General features: G+C 40.5%; 4 protein-coding genes across 4 annotated transcripts; 2 read left to right on the forward strand and 2 right to left on the reverse strand.

Moving 5' to 3' along the window:
* The first annotated feature begins 31 nt into the window (after positions 1-31).
* On the forward strand, positions 32-2034 carry LOC103947061 (transcriptional regulator ATRX homolog). Its single transcript, XM_009357904.3, has 3 exons — positions 32-89; positions 475-556; positions 1032-2034. The coding sequence occupies exon 3, from the start codon at positions 1057-1059 to the stop codon at positions 2032-2034; it is 978 nt and encodes a 325-aa protein (XP_009356179.1). The 5' UTR covers positions 32-89; positions 475-556; positions 1032-1056.
* Positions 2035-2307: 273 nt separating this feature from the next.
* Positions 2308-4992, reverse strand: LOC103947062 (fruit protein pKIWI502). The gene is made up of 5 exons (XM_009357905.3): positions 4325-4992; positions 4109-4208; positions 3920-4015; positions 3747-3827; positions 2308-2489 (listed from the first exon to the last, which is right to left on the reverse strand). Exons 1-5 carry the CDS (start codon positions 4870-4872, stop codon positions 2427-2429), a joined length of 888 nt encoding a protein of 295 aa, XP_009356180.2. The 5' UTR covers positions 4873-4992; the 3' UTR covers positions 2308-2426.
* A 340-nt stretch (positions 4993-5332) lies between these two features.
* Positions 5333-9076, reverse strand: LOC103947063 (ATP synthase subunit beta, mitochondrial). The gene is made up of 9 exons (XM_009357906.3): positions 8525-9076; positions 7912-7987; positions 7700-7788; positions 7445-7562; positions 7254-7357; positions 6990-7148; positions 6666-6890; positions 6269-6580; positions 5333-5792 (listed from the first exon to the last, which is right to left on the reverse strand). Exons 1-9 carry the CDS (start codon positions 9008-9010, stop codon positions 5679-5681), a joined length of 1683 nt encoding a protein of 560 aa, XP_009356181.1. The 5' UTR covers positions 9011-9076; the 3' UTR covers positions 5333-5678.
* A 1675-nt stretch (positions 9077-10751) lies between these two features.
* LOC103947066 (probable histone chaperone ASF1A) lies at positions 10752-12286 on the forward strand. The gene is made up of 3 exons (XM_018647423.2): positions 10752-11063; positions 11350-11465; positions 11584-12286. The coding sequence occupies exons 1-3, from the start codon at positions 10955-10957 to the stop codon at positions 11977-11979; spliced, it is 621 nt and encodes a 206-aa protein (XP_018502939.1). The 5' UTR covers positions 10752-10954; the 3' UTR covers positions 11980-12286.
* Positions 12287-13229: the final 943 nt, after the last annotated feature.

Consider the following 13229-nt stretch of genomic DNA (forward strand, 5'->3'; position numbering starts at 1 on the left):
CTCTATCTCTCTCTCTCTCTCTCTCCTGAGTCGACCAATTCGATCTCTTCGATCTTCCTCTCCCTCTCTCTCTCTCTCGCTTCTTACAGGTACGTAACTGCTGCTAATCCTGTTAACTCGTTCAATTATTGTCAATTTAGGGTTTTCCTTTGTTTCATTGACTGCTTTGAACTGTTATTTATCGTAAAATTTGGGGGTTTGATCCTAAAGTTTCTGTCTTTGAATGTTCAGCGGGTCTCTAGGTTTGATATTATGTGCTTAAACTGACTTTCTAATTAATTAATGATTAGGGGATTTATTATATGTATGTTCATTCGGAGTTTTTGTTTGGTTACTGAGAAAATGAAGATAACTTTAGTTATAGAAAGTAAATTGCGTGCTCGTAAATATTTCAATTCATTGTGATGCAAAGAATTGAAAATTTTATTAGGGTTTTTTGATATCTGACAATAAAGCATTAGCTTGCACTTGCAGGCTTGTTTGGAAGGAGAGTTGTAGCTTTAAGGTCTTGAGGCTGGACTTTTGGTCTGTAGAGCTGTTGTTTGCTCCATATAAGGTAAGAAATCTGAATTGAATTTCCAGATTTTTGTTCCGTTTCTTTATTGATGTGAGAATTTTCATACTTCATGTTGCGGATATTATTCTTGGCCGAATGGATTTGCATTCTTTTGTTTTGTTTGTAAACTTTTGTTGTTTTAACTTCTTAGTCGGGGAACGATTGTCAGATACTTGGTGTAGGACTGATTTGGAATGTTTGGTTTACGAGGCTTAAAAACAATGGAACGTAAGATGTGTGAATGGAAGAGGGCAGATATGACCGACTTGTGATACCTGGAACTTTGTAGGGAAAGAGAACATTATGATTAGGGTTCTTTTTTGTAAACTCGTAGGTTGATCTTAAATAACTGATTGATGTGCATTTAGTATTTGTCTTCTGTATATGCGATGCTAAGATAAAAATGTCAAGGAACTAACATTTTTGTTTCTCTTCTTTGAGATGCACTTCCGGTCATCGTCGTACCAACATGCAGATATTGTCCTGGTTTTTATATCTAAATGGACACCAGGAGGTTCATGCAGCTGGTTGAGGAGAAAAAGAAAAGAGCTTTGGAGAAGAAAGAAGCCCCACTGAAATGGGAGCAGAAACTAGAAGCTGCTGCTAAGGCAAAAGCTGATGCCGAAGCCAAAGAGAAGAAGCTGAAATCTTCAAAGCATAAGAGAAGATCTGCGTCAGAGTCTGATAGCGATAGCGACACTGACAGAAGTGATGGGAGAAGAAGGTCAAGTAAAAGAACTCACAAGAAGCACAAGAAGCGAACTCACTCCGATGCAAGTGACAGTGAAATGAGGAAGGAGAAGAAATCCAAGCGAAAGCCAAAGAAACATTCCTCAGGCTCGAGTGATGATAGCAGTGATGGGTATGAGAGTGATTACGAAGGAGATAGGAAGAGGAAGAAGAGAAGCCACAAAAAGCACAGGCATCATGATTCTAGATCAGATTCTGGTCCGGATTCTTCCAGTGACGATGATAGTGATACAGTGAAGAGAAGTCATTCGAGGCACCACAAACGCCACCCCAGGTCAGACTCAGAATCATCTGGTTCTTATAGTGATGAGGACGAGAGAAGAATCCGAAGGGGTCATGCTAAGCACCACAAACGCCAAAGGCATTTGAGATCTGTTTCCCCTGAGTCAAGTTATGAGGATGGTGAGGTTAGAAGGAAAAGGCACGCAAGACACCATAAACGTCATAGGCGATCACGATCGCATAGTGTTGATTCAAGATCATCAGATCCTGATTCCCACAAACGCGGCAGAAGGAGCAGATCTCTGGGAAAGTCATCAGATGACAACCGCGACGAGGCTGATAAACAGTTGAAGCACAAGAGAAGTGGTCACCATAGCCATCATCACCACAAGCATCGTCACCACCACTCAAAAGAGGAAAAAGATAACCATCCTCGGGGTTCAGGTGAGCCCAACGGAAAGCACATAGAAGATGCTAGTGCAAATGCAACCGATAATAACAGTTAGTAGACGTCCCTTTAATTTGCGGTTATTGCTTTCACTGGATTGGACTTTATTTACTTTCCCAGGGAACCTCCCACCTCTGAACTACTGCGTTCTCGGTTGCCTGCATCTGTACTTATACTTGCTCCATTAAATTCAGTTGCCTTTCCCTTGCTTAACTTGTTCCGTTTACGAATTAGGTTTTGGTGCATGATTTTCTGGATGCCAGCGTGACTGATCTGATCTCAAACCAAATTTAACATGACAAAAAATAACATAGATGCTTACAAGTCGGAATCTCCCAAAATTGTTTTTATTTTCCTTTTTCCAAGCTGGGATAATTTATCCTCAGCCGTGGGGAACAAATCGGTAGTGTCACTCAATAACGATACAACAATATTACTTTGATAGATTGGTTAGAAATTCTTCAGTATGTTTTCAGTTGATACACCGTCTGCTACAAGAATTGAGGTAACCTCCTGCAAAGAAAAGCATTTCAAAATGTTACCTCCGCATGGAAATAGGATCGTTAGCATTCAATACTTACCACACGGACAGACATCACAAATCAATGACGCGGCATTTATGTGAAACACGAGACCCCTCACTCCCCGGGGTTAGTCTTTTTATCCAACATTTCTCTTTACGTGTAATCGACCAAGGTACAAAAATTCAGTAGGTGATGGATGCAGTATACCTAACTCAGATAAAGGCAGGCCGTTTTGGGTAACGAAGGGGGAAAAGAACCCCAAACAACCTAACCCTACTCGTAACGCAACTTACATACACCAAGGACATCAACCATTAGAGCTATCCTAATCCAGGTAGGTGGATCATTGAACACATGGCAACCGGGCCATTTTATATCATAAACAGTGACTCTATGACGGCCCGGAAGATAAACCTTTATTGGGTAAAGAAACAATAGACAAGAAAATTAGCAGATGCCAAGAGAACTTGATAAGTTTTACACGAATGGACTCGCTTTGCATGGACGTAGCGAAGATTAACAATCCCACAGAAACCACGGCCGAGATTGGTTTCATAATCAACAGATTCTTCTAAGCAGATGATATATGGTTAGATTGAGAACAAGCTCTTTTTTTTTTTCTTTGTTTACACGCATCATGCAAGTATGAATGTCACCTTTTTCACACAAAAACAGGTGTCACGTACGTTCGTAAACAGCCTTGCTTCCTTAAGTAAAATTGCTTGGTCCAAGATCATTAAAGCGTGCAGCATTTTCAAATATCCTTACTACTTACACTTAGAAGTTAGAACCCTAGAGCAAAATTCTTATTGAAGAGGAACCCTAGAGGCCAAACAAAATTTTCCTCGGGGGAAAGACTACATTAGGTGGTGTTGCAACAAATTATTTACACCTAAACTGTGTGTTAAACTAGTAAACAAGACAATGGTAGCACCTTGTCTGGCGCAGATCAAGACTCAAGAATAGGTTCTTGTCCGACTTCAAAGTTATATATTCACAGAACAATATCTATCTTCAAGCCCATGTTCGACTTTGAACATGCAAAAAGACACAAGGGATTCAGCCAGTCCGGCCATAACCGTTGTACAACGACATTCAGCTGAATATAAGTTTTCATTACCATGTAGCCACATGATCTCATATGAACCCGATAGTCAAATAAACAAGTACACTCATACTTGAAATATAACGATAACAAATGCAACAAAAGCAAACTAAGAAATGTGAACGAGAACAGTAAGGATACCTCAGTCATTTGCTTCTGCCCGCATAACACAGCAGCTGTGGAGGGAGGATTATAAATTTGCTTGGCTCTGGAAAAAGCAACCTGAAAATGTATAACCACAGAAAGCGTTAATTCCGCTCTTAGAAGCGGAACCACTTTGAATGAAACTTAGAGCGCATGGGGTGAAGGTCTACCTGCACATAACCACTTTGTCCCGTCCAACCGCCATGGGGTTGTGATAATACCGGCACAATCTCAACACCTGAAGATTCCCAGTCCTTAAATCTATCCTGTAAGACATTACAGGTAATCACAGTCGTAAATTGAATTGGGGAAATTAAAATAAATAAATAAATAAACAGAATTCAATGGTTTATAAGTACCTGATACGCCATTCTGTCAAGGTTTCTAGCGCCATAAAATAGCTTCACGGCGGATCTCTTATCGGCGCTAAACCTCGATTCGATCAGAGACCGGATTGGACTGCACATATTCAAGAGCTGTTTCATGTCAAATTGCTTTTAAAAACTCGAAGAAATCAAGTCCAATGCATCTGAAATCACATAAATTCGATTTTTTTTTTTTTTTTTTTTGCTAACCTGATTCCAGATCCTGTGGCGAATATGAGAACCGTAGGGTAATTCTCCGGCGGTTCGATCCGATCAATGTCGAAGCCTTTCCCCATAACCTGGCTGAGCTCCACCACGTCCCCTCTCTTGAGCCTGCACAGAAGCTCCGCCGTGGACCCTGCCACGCTCTTCACCAAAAACTCAAACACGCCTTTTGCGTCCGCCAACGATGGAGGCGACGCGATGGCTAGAAACGAGGGCTTTGACTCATCCGGGACGCGAAGCTGGAGGTACTGGCCGGCTCGCGTGTGGGACGAGGCGAGGTCGGGGGCGTCGGACAGGTCGACGCGGACGTGGAAGAGCGACTCTGCGGCCGGTTCTATCTCGGAGAGAGGGGCCGGGGTCCAGAGCGCGGTGTCTTGGCGTACGGCGGCGGCAACGCTGGCGAAGCGGTGGCGGCGTAGTTTTAGGTGGTGGGGGTTGAGGCGGCGTAGGATAGACATCGGAGGGAGGGGGGAGCTAAGGTGTGCATGGGAGCGGAGGGGCACCGATGCGGGTTGGAAGATTGCAAGTGACATGGCTGTGGGATTCGGGTCTTCAAGGATTTTATTGTGTGGCCGGGTCCGTACAATGCCGGCGCCAAAGCTGGTGAGGAATCAAGAGTCAACCGTCTCGAAGGCTCGAGGAAGGGTTTGAGGAGGTTAGACTGGTAATTGGATAGTCCTAAGTCCACGTGGCATGATTTTGTTATATCCTGGACTTAAGGAGGATAACTGATTGAGCAGGTGATCGCAACCACTAGATGAATGAATTGCTAATTATTTCTTTTATTTTTTAAAATTCTAAGGCGGAAAGGGAAGTGATTTTCACATATGCTTAAATTCATCGAGTTTGTGAAGACGAAAGCATTGTCTTTGAGCTGCGCTTAAGCGCACAATAATCTTTCGTTTGAAAGCATTCCACAAACGAACAAGATTGAACAAGGACGAGCGCAAAGACATACCATTACGAAGACGAGCAAATTCGACTTTCAAGTAATTAACACGAAAGACGGGGGTTTACAACTTAACAATCATAGTTGCATCGAAATTCAAACGTTTTAAATTTGAACAGGAACAAAAAATTAAAAAAAAAAAAGAACAATATACACGCGTCGTCCTCTTTCTTTTCCTTCCCCTTATTGAACAAGAGAAAAAAAGAAGGGGATAGGCCCATTGGCACCATTTCTCTCTCACACCCTGCTGCAATATGCTTAAATCTGAAACGGGAAATGCTCATACAGTTTTGCCTCAAAAAAGAAAATCCTGTTTGCTTGGCAATGCCAGCGGCATCTAAATTATTTCGGGTTTTCGCAGTTATCAAGATAAAACAACAGAAAAGATGATTAAGCAGCAGACTCCTTGGAAATCTTCTCTGCCTTGGCAATGACCTCCTCAATACCTCCAACCATGTAGAACGACTGTTCTGGAAGGTCATCGTACTTTCCGTCCAACACTCCCTGTCAATACAAAATTACAAAGTACAAATATATGAAGTTTGGCCTCACAAGTCCTTGTATCATTAATCTAAAACCACCGTTTTTAAGCGTTGGTATTACTTGTGAGAAGACATAAGAAGAACTAAATTGAAAATAGAAGCATTCGTGCAAGCAAATTCCCCACTTCGAATTGATCACGAATGGATAGCCAAAAGAACTAAGAATATATCACTTTTTCCTAGTCATGAAAAATGGATTATCAAGATAAAAAATTATTTCAATAAACAACCGTCTCCTATCATAGTGAATTTCATTAAGCTTACCTACTCTTTCAGGTTAATTCTCATGTTAATACTCATACATTGCACGTAAAATTCATTGTTTAAAAAAATTGGACAGGAACTATCACACATTCGGAATCAGATATATTTGCAGTAATTGAGATGATAATATGGAGACAAGCCAACTGGAGAGAGGGAAGGTAGAAAAGGGGATACCTGGAAGGAGGTAATGCTTTCTTTCAACTCCACGTATTTTCCAGGGGCACCAGTGAAAACTTCTGCAACATGGAACGGCTGGCTCAAGAACCGTTGGATCTTACGAGCACGGGCAACAGTCAACTTATCATCTTCACTAAGCTCATCCATCCCCAAAATAGCAATAATATCTTGCAAATTCTTGTAGTTCTGAAGAACCTTCTGGACACCACGAGCAGTGTTGTAGTGTTCCTCACCCAAAATATGAGGGGAGAGCATACGAGATGTTGAATCAAGAGGATCCACAGCAGGGTAGATACCAAGCTCAGAGATCTGTTCAATTCAAAACGTCACCAAAGTTGGTAAAAGATGGCATCACAAGATTGCTTTACTATTAGTCCATAAAGACACGACAGACCTGTCGTGACAGCACAGTTGTGGCATCCAAGTGAGCAAAGGTAGTGGCAGGAGCAGGATCTGTCAAGTCATCAGCAGGCACATAAATAGCTTGGACAGAAGTGATGGAACCCTTCTTGGTAGTTGTGATACGCTCCTGAAGACCCCCAAGATCAGTAGCTAAAGTAGGTTGATATCCGACAGCAGATGGGATACGACCAAGCAAAGCAGACACCTCTGAGTTTGCCTGCAGGATGGATCAGAGAAAAAATAGATCATTAAGAATATGCAACTCTAATCTCTGATGACATATAATCTTCAATAGTTCCCAAACAAGAATTCTTACTTGGGTAAATCGGAAAATATTGTCAATAAATAGAAGCACATCTTGCCCTTCAGCATCACGGAAGTGTTCAGCCACAGTGAGCCCAGTCAAACCAACACGAGCACGAGCACCAGGGGGCTCATTCATTTGGCCATACACTAGAGCACATTTGCTGTCAGCCTGACATAAAACAAAAAGGAGAATGGCAAATAAGGAACAACCTCCAGAAAACAGTAACAGTAACAAATGCATATAAATGGGGTGGCATGCAAATGCAGTCGCTACCTGCTTTTCACCTAGCTTAATGACACCACTCTCAATCATTTCCCTGTACAAGTCATTACCCTCGCGAGTACGTTCTCCAACACCAGCAAACACAGAGAAACCACCTGACCCAAGAAACAAGTATATGTAAACCAACGGGAAAAAACAACCAAACAAGTTCGTTAACATGTAGCTATTTTAAAAAAACCAACCGTGAGCCTTAGCAACGTTGTTGATAAGTTCCATAATAAGCACAGTTTTTCCAACACCAGCACCACCGAACAACCCAATCTTTCCTCCTCTTTGGTAGGGAGCAAGAAGGTCGACGACCTGTATATGAAGCAGATAACATAAGTATACTAAACATACACAGCACCACATAGAATCCAAAGGCAGTGGAGAAGAAAAGCACTAAGAGGATCGAATTCTATTACATTAGTTATGACAATAAAGGTTCATGCTAATACCTTGATTCCAGTAACAAGGATCTGCTGCTCCGTTGCTTGCTCAACAAAGGCAGGAGCTTCTCTGTGAATGGGCAGAAAGTGATCGGTGCCTGTTGGAGCGTTCATACAGAAATTGTCAGAAAGCTTGAGTGCAATGCATTAACATATTGCAACAGAATATCCACACAACACCATCAAGTGATTATTTATTTTAAGTTTTACAAATTTCTTACTGATATCGCCTCTATGGTCAATGGGCTCTCCAATGACGTTCATGATACGCCCAAGGGTAGCCCTTCCAACAGGAACCTAAAAATAGCAAATAAAAACCAAAATCCAAGTCAGAATCCAAGGACAATCTAAACACCATAATCAACACCAAAACAATAAGCACATTAAAACATCTAAACAGAATGCTAAATGATAAAAACTAAAATGGATAAATAGGAAAACTCCGACGAAAAGATCACAATTTGTCCACATAAAATCTGAAGAAAATCTAGTTGTTGAGGACGCGTGTAATTCTAATGGCTAACATTGAATGCACTACTTGAAGTTTTGAACCCTGAAAGGTACCTGAGTAAAGATCAAAGCTTTAAACAGCAGAATCCCCAAGTGTAAATCAATTAACGACAATTACACTACAAAAATGCGTACCATAAATCAACCAACAGCAGTAACACCCAGATCTAAAAACCCCAACGCCAATTCACAAATCAATCAAAACCCATCTCATTTCTATCAATACAATCACCAAAGTCAACATTTTGCCATCGAACACTAAAACCCTAACATTTCTCATCAAATCAGTAAGAATAGACCGGATAACAAGAATATATAGATTACAGTGATCGGAGAACCGGTGTTGAGCACGCGCTGTCCTCTCACAAGCCCCTCAGTCCCATCCATAGCAATGGTCCTGACCATGCTCTCACCCAAGTGCTGAGCCACCTCGAGCACCAACCGGATCGAGTTGTCCAGCACCTCAAGCGCGGTCAAGATCGGGGGAAGCCCCTCCTCGAACCTCACATCGACGACGGCTCCGATCACCTGGCACACCTGCCCGATCGAGCCTTTCCCGGTGAATTCGTCGGTGATTTTTCCCTTCCCGGAATCCTTGCTCTTCGGAGACGCTGAAACCGTCTGGGGCTCGGCCGCGGCGGCGGTCGCGTACTGAGCGACGCGGTTAAGGAGATAGCCGCAGGGAGAAGCGGATCGGGAAGACGGAGATGGGGATGCGACCCTCGGGTTCGGCGTTGAGATCGAAGATTTGGACGGCGCCCGGCGGACGGAGGACCGGGCGAGAGAGGATAAAAGCCTTCGCGAGGCCATTTTGTTGGGGCTTCAGATGGAGAAAGCACAGAGAGAGAGTGTGGAATAAAAGACTAGGGTTTGTTGAGCCGAGGTGCCGATGCTATATGTACAGCTACTCAGCCCCAAAATTGGAATATAAATTTTTTTTTCAATTTTTATTTTTGACCCTTTCGGCAATTCTCCGCAAGTATGGGTGGTGGAGGTTAAAGCCGGGGATCGTTGCCAAACACTCCCTAATGTTTCATTTTTCTTTTCTTTTCTTTTCTTTTTTCCTTTTTTTTTTTAATTTATTTTTTTTTAATTTCTTAATTTTATTAATCTTACGAGCTCCGTGTGCCCTCCCGTCGTACGGTGATTCCACATTTCCAGTAAACCAGGTAACAAACATGAAGTCAAAACATGTTTTTAGATTTGCCTTCGCACAATTGTTTTCTCGTGTTTGAAAAATAATATTGAAAGTAAAAGTGAATATTAAATTAAAATAGAAAAGTCGAAATAACGTAATTTGAATTGTAAAAGTTAACCGACTAGCTCTTAGTCTAGATATTAAAACATGTCACAAGTTCGAAATTTCATGTAATTACAATTGTAATGCAATTTAGTAACAATTTCATAATTTTTAATTCAAGATCATACATGAATAAGAGTGAAGATACCAAATTTTAGCAACGTTCCTTAAACTTTGGACATTGCATCTACTTTTGTCCAGTGAACATTCAATTTTATTTTGAGCCCTCAAAATTTTTTAAGTTGTGCTTATATCCACGTGATCAATTTTGTCACAGCTTAATTTCCTGATGTGCAACGCACATAACCAACTATTAGAGCATTTTATATCAATAAATATTATGAGTTTGTTTAGAAATACTTTTAAAATAATTGAAATCGTTTTTTATGAAAATAATTTTGGAATCAATACTTAGTACAAATTCAAATAAATCATCGAAAAGCTGAAACTTCTTCCAAGAACCACTTTAAATGCTTTTACAACTCCAAAACATGTTCTCTAAAAGTTATTTCAGTTATTTTAAAGCACTTATATCCTCATGTTCAATTTTATCACAGTTTAATTTCCTGACGTGCTTTGCACATAACTATTAAGGCATAGTATATATTTGCAAAAATATTTGACCGAAATTTTGATAATTTGAGTTGTAAGAAAAAATTTCGAGAAATTGAAACTTAACAAAGATATAATGAGCTTAAAATATTATATTATACAAAATTAAACCTCAAATTGACATAATAGTTGACAAATCTAAGGACGGAGAGACAATATTCAGAAGAAGGTAAATTAATTTTAATTTAGAACAGATGAGCTATAATTCAAATGAGGATCTCAAATGATACTTCAATTACATTCGTTTATTATACATTATACTGTCTGAAATCATTTTAATTTTTTATTTAAAATTGAATAAAAACAATACTTGACTAAAATTGACAATACAATATACAATGAATAGATGTGATTAGAAAATATTCACTATCCTCACAAAAAATTTCCCCTCGTATTTGAGCCGGTCCACGTGTCGAGTATGGGCCCAACAATTAGCAAGAAGCTTTGACCCACTGGTGGATTTGGGTTCGTTGTCGGGTTAAAAAACTAACGGGCCGGGTAAACTGAGCCCCGAACAATGACCCCACATCGGCAAATTCCCAATCGGCAAAAATCCTAACAAAGTTGAAAACTCCCGCCAAAGTCCTGTACCAATTTTCCCGCCAAAGTCCCGTACTAAAGTATGTTTACTGGAAAATGCGAATCCCAATTCCCAATTCTTCACATCTCACAATCTAAGCCGCCTCCTCCTTCTTTCCCTTCTCCTCCTTCCGCCGCCAGCCCCCGGGCTCATCTCCATCGCCCAAAATCCGTTCTAGGGTCATTTAATTTTGGAATATCCAATCGACGGCTAGGATTGGTGCATTCAAGGAAGCAACGGAGTCTTGATTCGCTCCGAGAATATGAGTGCCGTCAACCTTACGAACGTCGCCGTTCTGGACAATCCGGCCGCATTCCTCAGCCCTTTTCAGTTTGAAATCTCGTACGAGTGCTTGACTCCCCTCAAAGACGGTAATTTTATCGAACCCATGATTCTTCAACTTAATTTTTTTAATGCATTAGCTGAATTTATGGGAAATTTTATTGGGTTTTGTTTTGCTTGAGATTTAGCTAGGGTTCTTAACATAATTTGCCCAACTAGAGATTTCAAAGATCGGGTTTTTTTAAATTAAAGGACTGATTGAAAATCTAACCCTTAGATTAGTGATTAGGATCATTAATTTTTACTGATTAATGACCCTAATTTTATTTGCAACGTCAATGATTTTGGCATGTGATACTATCCAATTTATTACAGACTTGGAATGGAAGCTGATATATGTGGGATCTGCTGAAGATGAAACTTATGACCAAATGTTGGAGAGTGTGCTTGTTGGTCCTGTCAATGTTGGCAACTACCGTTTCGTCTTTCAGGTAATTACCTCGATTCCTTGTTCCGAGTTCATGAGTTTGTTTCGGGATCCAAAATCGATGTGAAACTGAATCCTATCTGTTTATGTGTGTGCGTGTGCATGTCTTGGTCTCATGGCAGGCAGACCCTCCAGATCCATCAAAAATACGCGAGGAAGATATCATCGGTGTCACGGTACTGCTATTGACATGTTCTTATCTGGGGCAGGAGTTTGTTAGGGTGGGGTACTATGTGAACAATGATTATGATGATGAGCAGCTGAGGGAGGAACCTCCCTCTAAGGTGTTGGTTGATAGGGTTCAGAGAAACATTTTAGCGGACAAGCCGAGGGTCACAAAGTTCCCCATTAATTTTCATCCCGAGAACGGTGAGAACGCGGGGCAGCAGCCCCCACATTCACCTGATCACGTAACTGAAACAAAGCAGCCCCTTCCTTCTCCCGATTGTGCAGCTGGAGAAAACATCAAGGGAGAAGAACCACCCGTCTCACCTGTACCATCTGTCCGTGTGCAGTAGTAAAGTTGAATTGGCTTCATGATCTCCACGTTGCTACGAGAAATTTGGGTCCGGCGAGCATTTCAGTTGACATAACTATGCTAAGTTTTAAACAGCCCCAATTTTTTGAAACAGATTGTACCCTATACACTAATGTTATTGCATGTTCTGTGTCTCGTATAATTGTCTTGTAATCGAAACTCAAGAGTTTAGTAATTCAGATTTGTAGTGCAATTCTATATTATAGAAATGTCGGTGAAGTATGGTATAAACACAAATATTGTGTTATTTGGATGTTAAATAGGAAAGTAGAATGCAATTATTTCAATTTTAGGATCCACGAAACAAGAAAAACTTGTGGGGAGTTTTGCTCGCCATTGAATTTTGCTGAGTGTCATTACAAGTCCACAAATGAAGTTCTTTCCTTTCTAACTGATTTTCTAATTGTTTTTTTTTTCTTTTCATGACAATACATTTCTATCGAAAACAGAAGAAAATAGTTGTTTTGATCTGCCTCATAAAATTACCTATGTCGCACTGTCGATGGCTGACGTGGTATTCCGAACACAATTGGCAGCCTTCGCTGCCTGAAATGGACAAAATGTATTAGCATGGTGAAACGAAGTGTCCTGAACTTACCCCTTTATTCCAATCAGTGCGTAAGTTTGCCACCACAAGTGCTGTTAGTTGAACAACAAGTCCACAAACGATTCCCATCCAAAGCCCCTGTACACACAAATTTAAACTTCAATGGCTGATCAAGATTCTAAAAAACGCTAGGCGCTAATCGGGCGGCGGGTTGAAACATAGCACCTAGGCGGCTAGGTGGGCGTCTGGGCAGATTTAAGTAAATTTGTTATATTTTGTGTAAATAAATGTCTGTTTATATTTAAAATATATATAATTACATCATAAATTATAAAACAGAATGACATATATTATGAAGTGTTGAAACATAATGAAAACATGGGAACAAACATATAATGTGTGTTTATTTAAGTATTTAACAAGTCTCTTACAATTTATTAAAAAAAAAATACAAAATTAAGGTTATCTATTTTATGTTTTAGTGAGTCTCAACCTATGTAGATATCTAAGTGAGTCTGGACGAGATAGGCTGATGCCAAGACGGTCTAGACGGACGCCTCAACTGATCTAAGTGTCATTTCTAAATTTTCAAACGCCAACGTCTTTCTTTCTTTTATTTAACGTCTAGGCCCACAGATTTTGGGCGTTTTAGGTATGTGCTTTATTAATTTTTTTAATTGCCT

The sequence above is a fragment of a genome, unplaced genomic scaffold (genome assembly GCF_019419815.1).
Source record: "Pyrus x bretschneideri cultivar Hongxiangsu unplaced genomic scaffold, Pyrus_bretschneideri_v1 Contig63, whole genome shotgun sequence".
NCBI lineage: Eukaryota > Viridiplantae > Streptophyta > Magnoliopsida > Rosales > Rosaceae > Pyrus > Pyrus x bretschneideri.

Coding starts and splice junctions, on each gene's coding strand:
- LOC103947061 (XM_009357904.3), top strand. CDS start 1,057: ATGGACACCAGGAGGTTCATGCAGCTGGTTGAGGAGAAAAAGAAAAGA.
- LOC103947062 (XM_009357905.3), bottom strand. CDS start 4,872: ATGTCACTTGCAATCTTCCAACCCGCATCGGTGCCCCTCCGCTCCCAT. Junction 4,016..4,108: donor TTGACAGAATGGCGTATCAG/GTACTTATAAAC, acceptor AATGTCTTACAG/GATAGATTTAAGGACTGGGA. Junction 2,490..3,746: donor GGCAGAAGCAAATGACTGAG/GTATCCTTACTG, acceptor TTTTCTTTGCAG/GAGGTTACCTCAATTCTTGT.
- LOC103947063 (XM_009357906.3), bottom strand. CDS start 9,010: ATGGCCTCGCGAAGGCTTTTATCCTCTCTCGCCCGGTCCTCCGTCCGC. Junction 7,789..7,911: donor TGACCATAGAGGCGATATCA/GTAAGAAATTTG, acceptor ACGCTCCAACAG/GCACCGATCACTTTCTGCCC. Junction 7,149..7,253: donor TTAAGCTAGGTGAAAAGCAG/GTAGCGACTGCA, acceptor GTTTTATGTCAG/GCTGACAGCAAATGTGCTCT.
- LOC103947066 (XM_018647423.2), top strand. CDS start 10,955: ATGAGTGCCGTCAACCTTACGAACGTCGCCGTTCTGGACAATCCGGCC. Junction 11,064..11,349: donor CTTGACTCCCCTCAAAGACG/GTAATTTTATCG, acceptor AATTTATTACAG/ACTTGGAATGGAAGCTGATA. Junction 11,466..11,583: donor ACTACCGTTTCGTCTTTCAG/GTAATTACCTCG, acceptor GTCTCATGGCAG/GCAGACCCTCCAGATCCATC.